At 35.0% G+C, this 21,918-nt stretch overlaps 1 protein-coding gene across 2 annotated transcripts in view; it reads right to left on the bottom strand.

Moving 5' to 3' along the window:
* The window catches only part of LOC111868750 (small G protein signaling modulator 2), a 74,269-nt gene that overhangs the window by 9,247 nt on the left and 43,104 nt on the right, over nt 1-21,918 (bottom strand). For both annotated transcript variants that reach the window (XM_023859687.2, XM_023859688.2), the window contains 13 exons: nt 20,988-21,055; nt 18,816-18,980; nt 17,810-17,938; nt 16,497-16,710; nt 13,992-14,271; nt 12,664-12,906; nt 11,231-11,444; nt 9,049-9,308; nt 7,803-7,920; nt 6,788-6,889; nt 4,215-4,357; nt 3,482-3,606; nt 1,785-1,964 (listed from right to left, as the gene is read on the bottom strand). In XM_023859687.2, the coding sequence (XP_023715455.1) occupies nt 1,785-1,964; nt 3,482-3,606; nt 4,215-4,357; nt 6,788-6,889; nt 7,803-7,920; nt 9,049-9,308; nt 11,231-11,444; nt 12,664-12,906; nt 13,992-14,271; nt 16,497-16,710; nt 17,810-17,938; nt 18,816-18,980; nt 20,988-21,055 (2,241 nt within the window). The remainder of the gene's footprint in view (nt 1-1,784; nt 1,965-3,481; nt 3,607-4,214; nt 4,358-6,787; nt 6,890-7,802; nt 7,921-9,048; nt 9,309-11,230; nt 11,445-12,663; nt 12,907-13,991; nt 14,272-16,496; nt 16,711-17,809; nt 17,939-18,815; nt 18,981-20,987; nt 21,056-21,918) is intronic.

Genomic DNA, 21,918 nt, shown 5'->3' with positions numbered 1-21,918 from the left:
TGAGACGCGGGCTAGCGCCGAGCGTAGTATAAATGCGATCGTTTGAAGCAATCTGATTGGTTAGCGCGCGTGATGGTGAAAAGTGATGTGAAGAGCGAGCGTTGCAGAAATGCGTGATAATGTGGGATGTTCCCACAAATGTAATTACAAATAAATATATAAATAAAATCGTATCAAAGTTCTTTTTTATTGACGCTACATGTTTTGACTCTTTTTAAATTTTATTATCTGGGTATTTTAAAATTTTAACGGAAAGACTCAATTTATACATTTAAAAACACTCAAGTGCACAATAAGGATCCTTATTGAAGAATTAGATGCAATTCAACAACTGAGTCTAGTATCATTGTACGCCTGATGATGACCCAGTATAAGGATTCAAAACATGTAGCGTCAATATAAACAAATGTTGATACGTTAGTGTCTACTTTGTTTTAAATACAGAATATTGTTGTGTAGACTGCATACTTTTGTATGCATTTTATGTACCTTGATTATCTTATATATATACACACACACACACACACACACGAGATGATTCTGTCCTACATTTTACTAAGAAGCACAATAACCTGTTTTCCTTTTAGATACCTGAAGTCACTGTTTAAATGCTATTTTGTTCATTTAAAGCAAGACAGCTCAAACAGTAAAGCAGCTGTCTACAGGATGAATGCCTGGGCTTTGATTCACACAGGCATAGGGATTTTTGTCTGTTCCATGAAATCCAGACTGGCTCTGGGCCAAACAGCCTCCTATTGTATAGGAAATGAGAGCCCTTTCCTGAGGGAAGGAGGTCAAGCATCTGATGAGTAAAGCCAACTGCTCACCTCCCTCTAGTGCCAAGGTGTGGAATGTGTGGGGCTTCAAATCCATGCCTCCTATACACCCCATAGCAGTGTTTAGATACAAGGGATAGTTTTGACTACATTTAATCTGATATACTATTAGTGGACCATGCAATTCAATTATCCTCAGTTATGGAGTATTTAGCAACACAGTATATTTACTGCTCCGATATCTGGGAACCTATGACATGCATGGAACAAGGTTTGCCCCTAACCTTATACTCATACTGGAAACATACAATTGAACGAAATGAAAATATTTTCTATGTCCGTAATTATTCAGACATAAATAATGGGAAAACTATGCCTCTAATAACACCTTTTTCTTTGAACACTGTATTTTTTTATTGCTAGTGGGTTGGGACTAAGTCCCTTGTACTGCGGCCACTTCTGGCCTATTGTACCAGCCCCAGATGATAGGTGAGGGTGATTGTGGAACAATTGGTGGAATGAAGATTGGCAGGGGAAACTGAAGTGCGCAGAGAAAACCTGCCCCAGCGCCACTTTGTCCACCACAAATCCCACTTGACCAGACCCGGGATCGAACCCGGGCCGCTGTGGTGGTAAGCCAGGGACTAACCGCTTGAGCTATGGCACAGCCTTTGAAACAGTGTAAATCAAGAATATTTTTCTGAGTTCCACATTTGGAATTGTTCACTCATGAAAAGTTACAACAGTGACATACATTACAGAACAGTTTATCCTAGAGGCCATTAAAATAATATCCTCTTGTCATTTAAATTTTGTTATGTTCATTTTCAGTGGGCGTTCCTCTGGTAATTATAACAGATGGATTAACTGCAAGATTATGATGTATCTTGGTTATGAGAATTCCTCTTACCACTTATGTAATCTTGTGAATAACAGTGGTCTGTTATAGTGGAGTTCAATTAGTGACAGATGATATACCAAACCTGAAAGACTGTGTAATGTAGGTACCTCATATTAGCAAAATGTGTATCCATAGCTCCACCATTAGGGAAATTGGAACCCATCCTCTCCATGAGACGGCAAAAACATGAATAAGTTGTACCCTCATCATCGAATATGACAAGAAGTGGTGCAACCAAATCACACATTCCTTGCATATAACCCATGTCAAGATGTTCCCAGACATACCTGAAAAATAAAAAGAATTATTGTGTGAAGTTTACCCATAAAATACTGCCTCTAATTCTTACACAAGAATTCCATTTAACTTATGTACATGATATTTATATGGTCTGAAACTCTGAACTTTCAATTCCCAACTGCTCCATTTTCTTCCTACATGATGAAATTGAATTTCAATTTTAAGACAATGGGAAATTCTGTTAGCCTCACACAGCCACTATAATATGAAGCAGTGAGTCCTGAGAATGTTTCGAAAGAAGCAGTTCAGTGAAGCACTCTGTGCTTCACATCCACTGAAGAATTCATTTCATAGTCAGCACTTTACTTATTTATGTGCCCTGTCAACATTTACAAAATTTGTAGGCACCAGAAGTACAGAATTAAATCATGATTATGTATAGAATAACTGAACATTAATATTTAAGTCACCTACAAAACATGATTACATGCATTAGTAATTTATGAGTTACAGTTACAAATCATCCCTCCCATGCAACTTCTGGTTATTTCATAATCCTACAGTTCTACAATACAGATGTGAACAATTACAAGTTCTTATTATAGCTGTTACCATTTTATTGCATACAGATTTCACAGTTCCATCTTCTTTGAAGTATGTAATTACTAATGAATTTAATATGGGGCATAAATCTTTTATAGGCTCTGTCAGTTGCTAGTCTCCATCCTCTTGGCATTCCTATTCTCCTTTTTTATATTCTTCTATACAACAGTGTATTTTCATACAAGAAAAAATTATTGATAATGTCATGTGTCCTGGAGAACATATTCTGCCTCTGCCTCTCAATATCATTAAAATTGCAAAATAAAGGTTGCCAAATATGGTTAAGTATAATATACCATTAAATATGTAATACATAATAAAGGTATGAACTTATCATCACAAAGACTGTGACAATTAGTTCATATTAATAACTATAACTTAACTCAACTTTATAAAATCAAGGAAGATGAAGTGCACATGGCATGTAGCATGCAAGGGAGAAATAAGAAATACACACAGAATTTTGATCAGGAAACATGAAGGGAAGACATCAGTTGGGAGACTAATATGGGTGAAAAGTTAATGTTCAAATGTATTTTAAAGAAATAGGATATGACGATGTGAAGTAGATTCATCTGATACGGGACACAGATCAATGGGTAGCCTTTACAAACACAATAATAAACCTCCAGGTTCTGTAAATAGTGATGAATTCTGTGACTACCTGAATGGCAATTCATTTCTCAAGAAGGACCCTTCTCCATGGAATCAGTTTAATTTGATATAACTACAAAGTAAATGAAGTATGGTGATGCTATGAATATGGCTGCATGCAAATGTGTTCAAGAATTAAGTTGAAATTCTGTTTCTGGAAGAGATTCTAGAGAATAGATTAACCTACACCTTTCCTGGATTAAGAATGATGTAGTACAATTTTTGATGAAGTCATAAACTTACCTTAGCATAGGTACATACTTAACATTCAGTAATGGCTTACTTTATGTGTGCAGTGAAAACTTACGTGCACATAACATTACGCAATTTGTCAAGATTCTCAGCTGTGAAGTACCAATAATTGCGATCACAGCGCTGCACGTCTTTGTCTATGCGGTGAAGATTTAAGCCAAATGTCTCAAGAAGCTCCATCTATAGTAAGATAAATAGTGAAATAAATACACAGTGATGAATGCTATGAAGGTAATCACTATTTAACTGGATTTTTTTTAATTTATATATACAAACTTTAATTAAATTTCAATACTTAGAGTAAATGTGAATGAAACATTAAGTTTTGTGGAATTTAAATGCCTTATCATGGTAGTGGTCAAATGCAGCACAGGTTTTGCTTGCCTTCCAACTGTTATGGGAGAGCATATTTTCCAGTTCAGCAGTATTCGTGAAGCCATGATTTAACTAGTCAGCTATTAACTTGTGAGTTTTTAATTTACCAAAGACCAAAACTTCAGTCCTTGATTTTTGCTACCATGTAGAATGTGTAATCTTTCTTTGCAGTGTCAAAGACATACAGTTTGTATATGCTAGATATAAACATGCTTCAAGTTATAAATAAATTAATTTTATTCACTGTAGTTTTGAGCTGCAGCAGGACAACATAGATCTCTAGGATCCACAGTCCAAAGAACAACGTAAAATTACCAGTACACACAAAGAACATGCCGTAATGTGCAATTCTTGGGAATCTTTGAGGCATTCTTCAATTAGTCATAAAATATCTGAACTGATTATAAACATACCGAATATACCCCACCCTGTGAGCTTGCTGGGGAGATGCAAGTTGAACGAGAGCCCTGACTATTGCCCTCAGCAGTTTCTTCTGTGACAGCAAGAGTATCTAGTCCTTCCTTCTCCTCGTCATGTGGTGTCAGCAAGTGATCACCTGTACCACAGTACCAAAACTTCAAAGCCAGTAAACAAATGTAGTCCCTTTTAAAATTAAATACAGAACTGGAAGAACAATTTGTTCTCAAAAATGTTTTTATTGTTATTATTTTTAACGTGTTTTCATACGTATCCCTATCCCTCTGAAGTTCTTACTAGTCATTTCACATAGAACTCCAAGCTGATGTTTTAGTCTTGAAGGTGCTTTACAATTCTGTCAATTCAATGATCTTAGCAGAAGGCATATCATCTTGCTACCAATAACTAAGTTAAAACTTCTTGCATTAATTTTACTCTCCCCATGTGACTTTTCCAAATTTAGCAGTTATAAGGTGCTATGGCATGGAAATGAATGTGGAAAAAACAAAAGTAATGAAAATTTCGAGACAACCAACCCCAGTCACAATAAAGATAGAACAAAAACAACTGGAGAATGTGAAATGTTTTAAATATTTGTGTAGCTTGTTAACAGATGATGGAAGGTGTACGTGTGAAATTAAATCTAGGATTCACATGGCAAAAGCTGCATTTAGCAAGAAGAAGACTCTTTTTACCAGCAAATTGGACTTAAATTTGACAAAGAAACTAGTGAAAAGCTACATTTGGAGCATTGCTGTGTATGGGGCTGAAACTTGGACACTTAGGGCAGTACACCAGAAACACCTGGAAAGCTTCAAAATGTGGTAAATAAGATCTAAAAGTTTGTGATGATGGTAAATTGTTACAATTAATATGTTGCTGGACATTATCCATCATCTTGTCTGTTCTTAAAAAACCGTCTAGTTTCTATTAAAAACACAACGTTTCGGGAACTGGAATCTGTCCCCGTCTTCCGGAGATAGGGGGTTGCTCTGTCTATTGGACCCAACTGAGTAGGTTTTACCTGAAGACGGGGACAGATTCCAGTTCCCGAAACGTTGTGTTTTTAATTGAAACTAGACGGTTTTTAAGAACAGACAAGATGATGGATAATGCCCAGCAACATATTAATTCAAAATGTGGTGTTGGTGAAGGATGGAGAAGATCAGTTGGACCGATTATGTGAGAAATGAAGAAGTGTTATTTAGAGTCAGTGAGCAGAGGAATATCCTATGCGAAATAAGAAAATAGAAGGCTAATTGAATTGGTCATATCTTACGTGGTAACTGCCTTCTAAAAGAAGTTATAGAAGGAAAGATAGAGGGGGCGGATAGAAGTGATCAGAAGATGAGGAAGAAGATGCAAGAAGATGCTGGATGACCTTGGGGACAGAAGAGGATATTTTCATTTGAAGGAGAAAGCTCTAGATCGCATCAAGTGGAGGAACTGTTTTGGAAGGGATTCTGGACCTGTCGTCTTGACAGATTACTAATGAATGAAGAGAAACATCATTCTTCCTCAGGTCGTTGCATACATTAAGTCATAAACAATGTTTTACTGCTACAAAATATATAATATGTAATAGAATGAACATGAAAATGTAAGAGGTTTGTTAAACTGAAAATGTGTAAAATATTCTTCACAGTCTTCTGTATGTATTCATTCATAACACTGGTACATATGAAACCAAAAATTTAGTGAAAAATATGGGTGAACATGTGATTTGAATTACGAGTATAAGATTCTTCAAGCGGAATGTAAATTCAATTAAACGCTGAGCCTTTTATACAAATAGCCCAATTTCAAATGGAAATTAGGAATTAGCTCAGAAACTGTAAAAGTCAGCTAGTGACCATCCATGTACCAAGCATGTTGGAGTAGCAGTAACGCTGTAGACTTGTATATCTTGACAGGAGACTGGCTATCCTGGCTAAGGTTTTCATCGTTTTTCTCAGTCCCTGCAGGGAATATCAGGATAGTACATCAATTAATCATTGAGTGCTTCCTCTCCGAAGCCTCTTCAACTCTTTTGTTTACCACTCATCCTGCCATTCAATTCTATAGAATCTGAATAAAATAATAATGCTAGACCTTGACTAGACAGAATAGGGCAGTATTTTACATGTGCTGCATTTGCATTTTTTTTAATTTAACATAAGATAACTTGATTCATTTAAATTAGTAAACTTTTCCAAGTTCAGGTATTTTATTATTACCTCACGTGTCTGATTAAGCATCATGTTTTAACAGTAGCTTGGGCTCTGACATTAGTAATGTACTAGCACCGAATTCATAAATACTACCCTGAGTTACTATGCATTTGTGATGCTTCCCCCATCAGCCCAGATAACTGCAAGTGTATTGTAAAATTCATTTTGGCTTCAAAGAGTGAAGTTTACTGACTTTTATGTATTACTGTATCACTGAATTTTTATTCCTCTGGCAAGAGGCATACCATTACTTGTAATCCTATTTTAAGGTTGATACCTTAAGGTTTTTAGCTTTCAGCCTTCAGTTTATGTCATTGATTCTGAGAAATCAAAGAAGACTAAGGTGTGTAATGACTCACATGGCTCTTCAACGTATGGGTCAGACTGGTTACCACTATCTACTGATGGATTAGTAGTTACTATGACTGCAGCTGACTGTAACGGACGCTGGTTTGATGACTCTGGAATATTTACCACACTAGTTTTAAAATCATGTCATAAAGTGTTCCAGGAAAAGCAACAGAAAAATATAGTACAATAAATAAATCCCTTCCAATAAGAATTATTAGATCTACATTTTGATGAGATCTATATATCTTATACTTAAAAGTAAAATCCACATGCAGTGTTCTTTTGAAGACATAGTTTGGCTATAAACTTTCTTGCTTCTGTAATATTTCATAGGCAAATAATCTTTGTTATCCCTTTCACTGGCAGATACAGAAATTTAAATGTTCAAGAGGATGTTTAAATATACTTTATCAATAAATATGTGAGTTTTGGTTCTACTTTGTTCTGGAAATATTATCTAGATATGAAGTTGAAATTTTTGATGTGCAAGTTCTGAAAAAAATCATACTTCAGTTTTTAGCCCACTTTCCTTATTTTGAAAAGATTATGCTTATGCAATCACCATTCTGTTTGTGTGTCTGTGTAATCGCCTCCCCACCATCAACTTTTGAATGGCCAAACCAATCTCTATGAAATTTGGTAATGCATATCATGACACCTGAGCCTATCTCAACACCATAATTCATAAATCCCTCCAATCAGTCTGTGTGTCTGTATGTGTATCCCACTACCATTGCTGGGTAACAGCTTATTAAAAATGTTTTTTCCTGAAAACATATTTGCTAGTACTTTCATATTTGTTTTTAGTCCCAAGGTCGAAATAGATGATGTACTGGAAGATATGTGCACTTTAGCTCATGGCAAGTTTACCAGTTGTTTGCCAGTACCAGCTGAAAAAAGCATTGACTCTGTTGTTCATGAAAACAGTAGATGGTTTTACTCAAGAATTTCTAATATTATAGAATTCTGACTGAAGAATGTTGTCTTAATATAAAAGAAAGAGTATTTCATATGCATACTTACTGCATTTATGTATTTTCTTTTGTACTAGTTGATTGTTTCCAGCATGACCGTTCTTTGTTCCTCTTTCTACATCTTCATCTTCCACCACTCCTTCATCTGGAGATGGTGATTTAATTGCCTGAATCATCAACACACAGCAATGATTAATAGGATTTACAACCAAATTTTTTTATTTACTTATTGATACTTAGTTACAGTTATTTTTCTGCTAGGCGAATTCAATATTGTAGTTATTTCTCTTTATATTAATGTTACACACAATGATTTGTTCCATTGGTTCATATGTAGTAGAAGATGTTACACAGTTTGCAAATTAGCATCAGCATCCCTCAGATTATGCTTCTTCTTCTCTATAATAATATATGTAAACCACTGTATTTATTTATTTACATATCGTTGAGCCTATCTCGATTTCTTTATATGTTATGCTGTTGTATTACTGAAAGTTATAGCATAACTGATATATCAGCTTAATGTATACTAATACTTAAGTCACAGTTTTGCAATAAACATTGAAAATGGATTTTGTAGGAATGGTCAGTGTCTTATTTAACATACCATACCATCTGGAGAGACTGATGGTCAGACACTCGAAAATAAACATCTGAAGATAAATTAGGATACATTCAGTAATAGTGAAACATATGGAACTTTGTTCTATAGCAAAACTGCCAGCACCCTATATGCATGAAATTTTCCCATCTTCCTTACAAGACATATTAGTTATAGCCAACTGGAGCAATTTGAAATGGAATAAAGTATTATTATTAATTCTCCAAAAGAAGGCAACCATTTGTTATTTAATTTTGTGCTCAAGAGGGCTGAATAAATGATGTGGGGAATACAGGACATTGCACAATAAGAAAATTTTAAATTAAGCATTGTGTGTTATTTTTAGGACAGTAAAATCAAGGATAGATGCACTGAAAATGCAGTTCATAAGAAGGGAGCACAGAAAATATTTTGTTGAGGAAACCTTTTTGAAATAAGTAATTTGGAAGACTATATATGAAATTGTAGGATAATACTGGAGATGTAATTTAATTAAATAGGCTGTGGTGTCTGAACTGGCCGTGGGCAATGATGATTGGCAGATTCTAGAATTGTTTTCTGTTGAACTTTTGATTTATATTACAAGACAATTTGTTAGTTCGCCCCACTCCCACCAAAGTGGTGTCCTATATTTTGAACTGAAGTATTTCAAAACCAATTCTGTAAAAACTACACCTATTTAGGCTCAGCTTACCTGGTTATTTTCCTGTTCTACTTGTGAATTATAACCATTGACCAGTCTGCCGACACTCTCAGCAAGAGAGTTGCTGAAAGAGCTGTCTACATTGTGTTTCTCTTTTGAAATCAGTGAGCATGGAATTGTGGTTGTTTCATCTTCTTCAACAATACCATTGAGAATTTTATCTCCTTTTCTGACCTTCTCTTCAGAAATCCCATTTAATTTCTTATAAATTCCATTTTGTTTTTCTGCAACAGACTTGCCATTTGCAGAACCTGAAAATTTTAAAGAAATAAATTTTTAAATCAGCTGTTGTCTTATTGGTGAGGTAATATTAGATGCTACATTTTAATACAGAATGCCTTGTTACGCAGATGAGTCATGACAGCTTCTGTCATATTAGTATGTAATATTCAGTTTTCAATATAATAACAAGGAACTCCTAGTGTTAACAGATAATATTTATATGATAGAAACAGGATTAGTTTGAAAAGTTCTATCTTCTCTGTAAACTACACAGCATCATGTACCCAAAGACAGTACTCTCCACTGTTGGAGTATGACCTTTTAAAAAAAATGTTAGTCAAATCTCAAGGTAAAGGGAAACCACCAATATCTTGGCAACTGGGTATGTACATCATACAACATCTCATATGACATAATCAAAAAATTAAGTTAGTTTTCCATGAAAGTGCATAAGATATATTTGGAAAGTCAATTGGACCTACAGTGAAGTGGAAATTCTCTCTTAATTTCTTCCAAAAGTATCTCATCAGTAACTAGTTTTAACCTTCTGACAAGAGCGTACACAAATGAAAGTGGCAAAACAGGTGTTCACATTGTCTGACTTTGTTTTCACTAGGATGAAAATACAGTACATTTATATTTGTTTAGTTTCAGGGCATCCGTCATGAACTCATATCTTTGATTATCTGATGAAAGCGTTTTTAAATTGTATATTGTTTAGATTTTCAGTTATATGTTAGAAAGAAAGTAAACATCAAACTATGATGTAGCCATGACAGCACAATGAAAAACAAGTCTCTTCTTGCTAATGAGCACATATTACCACTTTGGTGATGCGTGATGAAGATGGTGATTGAAATGAATTAGAGAATATGATGTGAAACAAATTTGTGTATATTTATTCAAATCATGTAATATGAGAAACGTTATGGAAGAACTAATTGCCTACTTTCCTTTGATATGACATGGACCACACAGAAAATATTTTGTCTACTAGTTTTTGTTACTGTGGGAATATGTTTAAAAAGCTGTTCCCTGTCAACGATACACATACAAATACAAACAATTTTCTGTGACTTGACACAAATTGCATAGAAAATGTCATGTCCAACAATTCTTCTATTGTTTGTGTATTCATTGCCATGGGAACATATTTACCTAGCAGATGCCTAGTAATGATGGGGGGATACACATACAGGCACAGACAGGTGTCTTCTGGCTCCACTATTTCGGCTTTCAGGCGTTAAAGAGGGATGCACAGACACAAACAACAAGGTCATCTCATAAGCCTCCTTTCATTTTTTTTTCTTTCAGAATAAGGAAAGTAGGCTAAAAATCAGTTCCTAATATCCATCTGACAACAGAAATCTTCTGAATGAAAAGGTTAATAGAAATTATTACTTTCAACCTTTATCAAAATTAGTTTATGTGGAAGGCAGTTACTTAACAGCTTCTCACTACAGTGGCCAGGGCTTGACTCCAGGTCAGGTCATGTTGGATTTGTGGTGGACAAAGTGGCAAAAAAGGCATTTTTTTCAAGAACTTTGGTTTCCCCTCCCAATTCTCATCTGGCCAACTGCTTCACATTCATTAATCACCCAGACTTGATGCTATATAATCTCGACACTGAATGCATCATTAAGTAGCCTATTCAAAAAGGAATCTGTATGGAGTAAGAGACAGCATTAGCGAAGCTAGTAAACACATTTGCTTTGTTATACAACATGCCTGGAAGCTACCTCTAAGAGATATCCTTGAAAAGCTGCCAGTTGCCCAGCTAGTCAGAAATTTCCTGGCCTTTAATGAACTCAAAATTTCCTTACTATACAAAATAATTTAGATTGCCATCCTTCAAAAGACAACATCTAAATCTTCACCACTACATTAAAACTTCAAATCTCACATAAGCAACCTAGTTTTTATGTAAGCAGATTTCAGGAGAGTACTTTACCATTTCTTCCAGAGTCATTTGGGTAATTGCTGTATTGCAAAGGAAAATACTGTTCCTCAAAATCTGTTTGGTTGTTTTCCAAAGAATTAGGCGGACAACGAACAAAGTGGTCATCTTCTTCATCACCATGTGCAGTCTCACCATTATGTTTCGCAGTTTCTGCTTCATCTCCAATATCATTATCAGAAAGAAGACTCAGGTTATCTTCAAACACCTGCAGTTTAAAAAAGAAAACATTTAGGCTTTACATTACCAAAGAAAAAATTATCAAATTTTGAAATTTTAAATGACATTAATTTGAAAGTAATTTGTGTGCAGGTAGACTGAAATGTAGGATATGAGTCGACTTTATTTGAGTATGTGCTCTTTCATCCGGATGTATCAATTTAAAGTGGTTTTCCCCTTATGCAATGGAAAGTTTTAACAAATTAAAAACAGAAGCAGGTCTTTATGTCATGTATATTCAGTAAATTGTCAAATTCAATGCCCAGTCTTTGAAAATTTCTTCTATAGTAATATGCCTAAAGTAATAATATTAACTTTCCAGGCAAGACTATTATCACACAGATATTATGTATTTGTACTAGAATTTTTCCATATCCTATGGTGTCAACCTTTACTTAGATTTACAGAACTTAAATAAATTCAAATTCAAAGGAAATTTTGCTTTAAATGACACCATCAAATGTGCAAAAATACTAAAACAAAAGAATAATAATTTTTAAGGGCCAGAAATATAAATTTTCCTTTCTTAACATAACTGTGGCTTTCAAATTAAACATTATTTAGTTAATAGTTTTAATTTACTTTTATTACCATACTTGTTTCAGATGGATACTGTAAGATTTATGACATGTATGTGAAATTTACTCTTATACTATTGTTTTATATTTATAATGACAGTTTCCATATCCTGTAGACCATTTGACCTTGTATGAATTAATGGAATGTAATTAAATAATAAATATAAAAATAATAATAAAAGGCTCTCCTGTAAGAGACTGTTAAAAAGTGACTAACTTCATAGAATAGACTCATTCTTGAGAAGCTAGTAGTTGTCTATCCAGTCAATAAATTATCTTCCGTTCATTACCATGTTCATAAAAGCCTGTCAACTGAATGCTCTCTGCACTCTCATATCCTTTGCACTAAGAGCCATTTTAATATTATTCTTCCATCTTCACTAGATCTCCCAAGCCATCCTTATCTTTCAGCAATGTGATCAAAATTTTAATGTTAAATTTACAATGGATAAATAGTGATTTCATTATAAGTTACAAGAAATATCTTGGAAATTATGAAAAAGGAAAATGGGGAATCTAGGAAAAGTAGGGAATCTCAAGAAGTTAAAAACATTTCATGTTCAATATGAAAGGAATACTGTTCTCTGAAAGTATACAGAACATTGTGTTTTTTAATAAGCTGTAACTTACATCATTACTCAGGTCCTGTGCCATGGCAGGAGTGGGTGGTGGAACATCTCCACTTGTGCTCTCTGAAGAGAGCTTAGCAAGGTTAGCTGCCATTGTCTCCTTGTCCCTCTGTCTAACAATAGCTTCCACAGCCAACCATTCTGACATGGTGGTTTCATAGCTCTGTTGTGTTGCAAGGTCTAATTCTTGCCTGTCTTCTGGTGAGCTGCCAAATCGATAGTGTCCAAGCAGATATGGCCACATCTGAAACATCCATGTTATAATATTATTTCGTTAGATATTTGATTTCAATCAAGTTATATCCTTGCTTATTTCTTTTCACTAGAACTAATTGGTACTCAAGTGCAGATTTGTTTGATGTTTTGAGAAAACTTGATTGCTCCAGAATTAAACCTATGTTTTCAACATTTAGACCCAGAGGGATAACATGATATAGGAAATGCAAATAAATTTAATATCAGGTTCAAACTCTATTCAGAGTAACAGAGTCCCATTGAGATTTGGAATGACACTGAGACATAACAACATGTAAATCAGAAGACTATACAGGTTGCTAACTGGTATATGTATCAGCTAATATTGATGAGGGTTGATTTAGAAAGTAGTCTGTCATGAAGGGGTAGAAAATATACATCAGTATGTGAGTATTTATAATTTTTACCTAATCCTTTTTATCCTTCAAATATTTTATAAAAATTATCTTTATTTAAATTATTCATGACCAATCGTACTTGGCAGATATTTCCTGATTTTGTGTGTGCATGTGTGAATTAGCATTACCATTACCATTGTCCTATTCAGGAAGAAGATACTTGTGTAATTAGAAAGGTAAAGCTAATAAATAGATGACTAAATGTAGAACAGAACATAAGAATGTGCAAAGTGGACCCTTTGCTTCTAAGGACCAAGTTCGGCTTTAAACTTGAATACTACCCCTCTCTTACAGACAGTATCATATTTCCATAATTTTAGTAATAAGAATCATATTTAGTGCATATCAGTACCCCATTCATTACAATGAATAGCTTCATTACATGCTTCTGAACTGGAAGAATATTCTGTTATACTGTGTTTATAGGATACAATGATGGTCATACTAGGTAGTCATGGCAAATTTTGTCTTATTTCCTGAACAGAAATTCCAAAGAATATACCATCCAAAATTACAATAGTTTCACCAAGTAAATAGAACCTTTAACTTGTCATAAGTCCTATACAAGCAAGAGTAGCACATATGGTTGTATGTGCATGCCCTTTGAAGTCTATTTTTATATGCAAGTAAATGCACCCATATACTCAACAACTCATACTCAACTCTGCAGAGTTACCTCTTTCCTGATTTCATGACATACACCGCCATAATAAGTGAGGCGAAACACTTCTGCCTTGTCAGTAATTACACCATTAACATTCATGTGATTCCACTTTTCACGTGTGAGTCCTTCAGAGGCATTGCAGGGATCATCCTGAGATACAATGCTCTGATTCACCAATCCTGAGAGATGTGTCTGCACTGTGGATAAGTGACGACAATATGCTAACCAGCCATAAAATGCTCGTGAGATTATTTGACGTTTCATGGTCTCACATACCAGTTGTATTGAATCACTGAAATCATACAAAACATAATTACACATTTGAATATTTTCATTTCACAAAAATATTTTTCAGAATTTTACCTGAATGAATACTATAAACTGCCCTTTAAATTAAAATTCATGTAACTTAGGACAAAACCAGAAATGAAAATAGCTTTATTTTTCATCAGTAGTTTGAATTCACTAGGTGTAACATACCATATAGTTTTGCTAGCAACCTTCTACTCTGTTTTTATATTCAGTTCTCTGGTACTGTCTCCACAGAATACCATCTGTTAACAGAGAGAGCAGTTAACTAGCTCTGTGGAGCAGAGTCTTTCTTGAAAAACAGACAGTCACTCAATTGGTCACGAAATTCTCCACCTTTTGTGGAACTCAGTGAAGTCTTGTACATATTGTAATGAAAGTTTGGCTTGCATAAAAGGCAAGAAATATTTTGATTAACTGAGTGACCTCAGCTTATCAAAATGACTCTGTTTCATAGAGTTAGTTTCTTTAAAAAAGTCTATAACAATTTGATGTACATTAAAACAATTATAAATTATTCATTCTTTATTTAATTTGAGTATGTTTAAATGCAGTAACATAGTTATGTATAATTTAATAATGTATATTTTCACCAGACTCTTTGATTTACAGTCTTTCTACAGAAAATCGAATTTATTCTTAGACCAGCAACTAGAAGTATATTTGCTCACACCTGTCCACTGCTGGCTGCCGAATCATCATTTAGCCACCCAATGATTGCTGGCTTATCTTGATCACACTGCTTATTTAGCATGGTCAGTCATCCTTGAGATACATGTAAATACACTTCACAGGGTTGTGAACTACGGTGTTCAAAAATTAAATATGGTGTTAAAGAGCAGCTATTAATATATGGTAATTTTGTATAGCATTCTTCATGAAAGAAATGTCCTAGAAAATTTTGTAGGAAGTATCCTGATATTAAAGTACCACGTAGAGCAACAATTCACAATAATGTAACAAAATGATGTTCCACAGGATTAGTTTTGGATGAAAAGAAATTTCGAGGAAGATTTATTGACAAGATAAATCTAATAACAACAGTACTCAGAAGCAAACCCATGAAGCTGTTATACGTTTTGACTCTTCACTGTGGGTTGGCAAAAAGTACAGCACACAGTATTATAATGTTACAAAATTACAGCCTTACAAAACAACAAAACTACAATCATAAATAACCTTTTGCCTCCAGATTGTGCAGCAATAATTCAGTACTCTAGGTGATTTAAGAAGCAGTATTCAATAGAATTCTTAAACAAGAACTTACATTCTTCATTCACAAGGCATGGTGCACTTCTTGTGCTTACATAAACAGCCAGAATAACAGACAATGGAGTACAGAAAAATCTGATGCTGTCTATGAAATGTCACTGTAGTATTTAAAAATTGGGATTTGGTCAGCAGTTATTGTACAGAAGGTAACTGGGCCCATGTTTTTCATGAAACAAATTTTTGGCTTTATGTGAGACTAATTCTGTCATCTTTCCTCGATCAATTGATTGATGAAGAAAGAACATATAGGCATTTAATATAAGAAAATGCAAAGGTACACACTGTGAAATATTCTATAAATGCATTATATGCATTATACTGAATCATAAGTCTAAGATTGTGGCCTCTGTGGTGACCTGATTTAAATCTTTGTTGACTTTTATTCGTGGAGCATGCTGAAAAGAAATTGGGTGTGAGAAATCTGCATATTTTTTAAGACCTTCCAGGAAATATTAGGCAAGAAATTTCCATTGTTCCCATGAAGCACCTTCAATGTTATGTCTAGAAATACATTCTTACAATGTAAGGCATGCTCAGAAGCAGAGGATTATCACTTTGAGACCCTCCTACAAAACAAGGTAAGTTAAATTATATCAGAGATGCAGGCCATAAGTTATCAGCTTCTATAGGAGGCCTATGCAAGAAGAGTGCCATGTCAGCTGCAGGAATGAGTCTAATGATATACTGTCAACCTTGTGTTACTCATAGTCGTATTTTCAACAGATATTCTGGAAAATGTGAGAATATGTGCACAGTAAACAGGCTAGACCAGAAGCAAAAAAAAAAAATGCAACAAAATTTATAAAATGGAGTTTTACTGTAAAACATGAGCTTTTCTCATTTAACTCTGCCAAGTATTACACGTTATGCATATCAGCATCCTGGTTCAGTACTAAGCAAAACAGTGGTACAATGATGTACTGCTTTCTTACTTACCCTGTGGTTAATTTAGGAGTTGGACCATTTGATATTACACCTTGTCTTGGACTCTCTGGCATTTCTGCACCACTGCCTGGGTCCAGACTCAGGGATTTGGATGAAGATGTGGAACTGGCTGTGGAGGTTGAGATAAGCTGTGCTCTAACTCTGGACTGGAGATGTTGAATACTGCCAGTCCATGGACTAGGATCCATCAAGTCTTGTCCTGCCACTATATATCAGGTTCATAAAAATATGATCTAATAAATTGATGACTGAATATAAATGGCACAAAAGTTAATATGCAATGGGACTGTGTGAATGATAAAGCTGAGAGTTTCATAATATGAGTAATTCTCATGCTCCATTCTATGAATAATATTTGAATACATTACAAATTTTATCGAGACATATAAGACAGCCTTGTAAGAAATTGGTAGAGCATACTAGACCAGAATGGGAGCTACACTCAGTATATACTGATGACATTGACATGCCACAGGATTATTTGGTGTTGAATGATGAATCCAGTGGAATGCAGTACTATCTGAGCATTTGCCTCGGGAATCAGAGAAAATTCTGTTAACAGAAATGAGTGCCAGGAATCGTCCTGGGGATAAAGGGAGGCCAGTGCATAAGGATAACAACCGTACCGCCATCTGTGAGCCTACTGTCTAGGAAATGTGGAAGGCTCGACATCTCACAATCCTATGGACCTCTACGGCTTGTTACGGACACAAAAATCCTTTGGTCAGTGTAAGCAATACTTGACCAAGAGTTGAACTTGGTACTTGCAAGTCGGTCATGTTGTCCCTTTCTCATTCTGCTTGGAATATTCTGCCAAACAACAAGACTTCTGTGAAGAGACCTTAGGATCCCACAAAACAAAAATTTGGCAATAGTATTTCACAAACTAAAATTTGTTTATTCTTGGTACATGAAATAACAAGTAAAGAAACCATTGTATGGATGTTTAACATAAGTTTATGCCAATTTAAAATTCATGTGGAATAAAATCTTTCAGTTATAGTTGCAGTGAAGAATAATATCTCAGTGTCTGTGACTGGGGAACGAATGTTGAAAGTAAAAAAAAAGTTAATTTGTGTTGGGATTAGTTTGATTAGACTGCTGTTGGATATATATGTATGGTACTGAATGATAAATTTCTGTAGGGCTTATAGATCACAATTTTATGGGATGGTGTTACAAGAGGAGAAAGCATGTAGGTATAGTGATATGAGAGGGACAGGTCTGAGCATGCTTGGAAAGGAACTTCACAAAGGGCAAATGTTTGGTATCTACGTAGGCAGAAATTTGTAGATATTACTTACAAAAGTCCTCATGGCGTGCTTTACTGACAATTCGGAAAACATAATCAGTAGACTCATCCCCTGCCTCTTCTCCATTTCGTAATGACGGAAGAGTGCGTCCTTTTCTTCGAAGCTTTGGAAACACTTTGCCTGGAAAATAAAATTCGTAACTAATTCCATGGAGCAGAGTCCTTCTGAGAAACTGATACTGTCCAGAATCAGTTCAATCTGGTCCACATCCTCACATCCAATACTTTAGGGTTCATTGTAATAGTATCTTCATATCTATGCTTAGGCCTCTCAAGGTGTCTCTTCCCTCCAAATTCCATTAGTAAAATTTTGCATGTGTATTTCCTTTCTGTAATATATGTGACATATTTCTTACAAATGTCATCCTCCTTGATCTGATCACAGTAATAGTTTATGCAGCAGCACACTGCAAATTTCGCATATCTTTCAGAAAATCAGTGTTGTTTGTAGACAGATGCTTTGAACCAGCACTGTGAAATGTAGCCAAAATATGGCAGAGTCTACTTCTGTAATGATCTTTCTGAATGTGCCACAGGAGAGGAATTATAAAATTGTTGTTCTGAATGGCATGTATCTGTATCATAATATGAGATACACACTAGCTCATATGTAAGAATGTTCATAAGGACACAAGACTATATAGCCCACAGGGTAACTTGAAAATACATTGATATTTGACTTCAGATATGAGGCACATCATTTAGCTACACACCAAACTTGTCCTTCTTCTCTTTTTCCCCACTTTTCATTCATTATAACCAGACTTCAACATAGACTCTAATATTACCTCTGGACTCATCATCTGGCAGCACAGTACCAAGACAAGCTGGCAGTTTACATGTGCAATAAATGTCTATTATAAATGTTGCTTTCTAAAGACTCATGATTTTCTACGTTTACATTTACATTTATTATCACTTCATGGATCCAATCTGCAAATGCTATAATCTGTCCACAGACATTCAACAGCTTGCTGTAGTGCAAACATCTGACAAACCTTTTCCTCTCTGTGACCATAGTGGTGGATCAAGTTGTCCATGAGGGAGCAGGCCATTCTCGAGACATGACAGAAATGAAAGTAGATGTCCACCCTTTGGAAAGTGGATTGGAGGTCGCTGAACTCCATCCTGTCCCACCAGCACTATGGTACCGCCACTATCAGCTGTAACAGGAACATACAATCACAGGTATTAGTCAATTATTCATGTACTTGAATTTAAAAGCATACATGAGAATTATAATGTACTAAGTTTCCAGGCTTTATGAGCACTGAAAACCAAAGCATAACATAAAGCTGTATTGCACCAGAATACTTTGTATGTGTTTTATTTTAATTTTTGTCTTTATTTATTTCTGAGGGGGTGACGGGAATAGACTTGTGCAATCCTGTTAGTTCAAGTACACTTTGAGATTTTTCAGTGTGTTAGTATTAACTGTCATCAGGAACATGGAATTATGAGAAAGGAAGACAGCCACTTAGATATGTAGGAGAGAAGACAGAATGCTGTCTAGGCCAAATTAACATCAGGGTCTTGAGAAGCATCATTTCTGCCACATTTCCTATTCACTGCTTATATTGTCCTGGACTGGGTTCTGTCTCCTCTCTCTTTTCCATGGATCCAAGTTCCGCCTGTGTACCCTAACTGCATCTTCACTATACACACTTCATTCTCCTCTGAAATGTTGGTTTCACATATGAGACTACATATTGTCACAATCCAGAAGAAAGCAATGTGAACAATCAATGCTGTGGAAATCCCAAAACATACACAATGTTACTAACAGAATAATAATTCCAAGCAATTAATACAATGACATACCATTATCAAATATTACACCTCTAACCACTATTTGTATTTAATTTTTATTAGAAGTTGCTTCTAAAATTATAATTCTTGTTAAGTGTTTTCCATGCAATAATGTGCGAAACTTGATCTCTTTTTATGTTTGTGGTGCAGTGGTGGCCACCCGCATAAGAAATGCCCTAAAAATACAAACACAGAATTTACATGGAGCTGCCGCAATTTCACCCTACAAGAAGGTCAGAAACCCTTTCCAGCGTTATACTGAAGCTACAGCAATGCAAAATGGGAACTGAAAACAGAACTGATTATGATAATTTAAAAATTGTCACTAAAAATCTAGTTTCTTTGGCAGAAATTTAGACACCAGCATTGCAGTAGCAAAGGAACTAACTTTTTGACCCAGTTTATTTTGAATAGTGTCCACTGAAATTTGGTAAACCATTTTGTAATTTTCAGTATTTTCTTTGTTATATATTGATGGAAAGTGAAACTGTCAATATCATGCATGTTATATTGTTGGGTATGTTGAAATAGTGACCTTTATTCCTGCATGGTATGCAAATTAGTGTGAAAATAGATATTTATTTTTGTTAATAACAAATCTGATTTTCTGAATGCCAACATACTGATATTGCCTGAATGTCTCCAAATATTCACTCCCTGACATCATGTTACATACTTTCTGTAGGAAGAACCCATCTCTGTCCTTCTGAACACAATGTATTGTGAGCTAACGTCCTATTAACCAACCAGATATAAGTGCATATGGTTGTGCACAGCAGTAATAAATAGTGACACTGAATGAGGCTCGTCTAACAAGAGTGCTTGATGGCAAGAGTCAGCTGACATCTGAAAGAGCCATCATCATATATAATTGATAAGTCAAAGGTGTAGTGCTGTAATATATGTCTTGTTACCATCCATATCTATAGGCTTTCTCTGTCCATATCCTGATAATATATGTTTTTCTGTTAGAAATGAACCCATAAATATCTTTGAAAACATCTACTTACTTTTAGACACATTTCATATTTTGATTTGAGGGACATTGGCAGCTGTATTATACATAATAATTCTGAATGATGACTTAGCACTAGGTAATACTCTAAGCAGTGTGTCAGAAAATAAATGTAAAGTACTTTGCATTTCAGCTCGTGCTGATTATTCATAGCATGCTGTAAGATTCTCTGATACACAACATATAAGGCTTTATTATAAAAAATGAAAGATGAACCACCAGTTCATAATGTGCCATGCCACTGTACTCTTACAAGTATTAATCTGCTAAAATATCTCTAAACTCTCTGAAAATGTGTCTAAAATACATTTATAGCACACAAGCTATGCTTGTATTTGTTATTTACCTTGTTGATGGCAGTGAACATACACTATTTCATCAACTTGCACATTCATGGCATAGTCCCAATATAAACTGTAACAATATAAATTGTTAGTACCAAGGAAAAATTAATTTTAACTTTAAAAATTGTATTAGGTGTTAAAGGGGCACGCAGTAGCGTAGTTGTTTGAGGCACTATGCTACAAGCCAGAAGGTCGCAGGTTTGAGTGCCAATGAAATGGATTTTTTTCAATTTAATTAATTCTTTCAACCAGAGTATGGTCCTGGATTCAACTCAACCCCTAACAGAAATGAGTACCAGGAATCTTGGGAGGTAAAGGGCAACCGGCAAATAAGGCTAACAACATTACCGCCATCTGTGAGCCAACTGTCTAGAGAAAGTGTGGGAGCCTCAACTTCCCACAACCCTACGGGTCTTCACGGCCTGTTACCGGGAGAGCTTTACCTTTGTTTTTTTTTATGGTGTTAAAAGAAAGCAACAGACATAGTGATGAAAAGAAGAGTCTGTGATAACTCTGCACAGACCACATCGTGATCAATGGGTAAAAGTCATACTGATATGATGAACTGACTAGCTACACTTCTGAACCTTCATATACATTTCTGCTCTTCCTTTATATTGGTTTTGAACATAGTCCAGTTCTATACTAATCCATTAAAAATTCCCTTATTTTCATAATTAGTCTTTATTTTGTAGTTTGTGTTAAAGGGTGGAGAGATATATCTCTTTAGTTTCATTCTTAATGTAAGAGTTTTGGTTTTAATTTAATTCAGTACATATGAGTATAATAAGAGCGAGCCTAGAATTTGTACTCACACAAGAGAGACAGCACCCTCATTTGTCTTGTATTAGCTTTACCTGACAATCAAAAGTTCAATGAGTATGGTCATAAGATTGTATTACTGGTGTCTATCAGTCATCAGTCATCAGCTGA

Source organism: Cryptotermes secundus, unplaced genomic scaffold, assembly GCF_002891405.2.
Source record: "Cryptotermes secundus unplaced genomic scaffold, Csec_1.0 scaffold13, whole genome shotgun sequence".
NCBI lineage: Eukaryota > Metazoa > Arthropoda > Insecta > Blattodea > Kalotermitidae > Cryptotermes > Cryptotermes secundus.
Note: the sequence above shows the minus strand (reverse complement) of the source record. Positions and strands in the feature narration are given on the sequence as shown.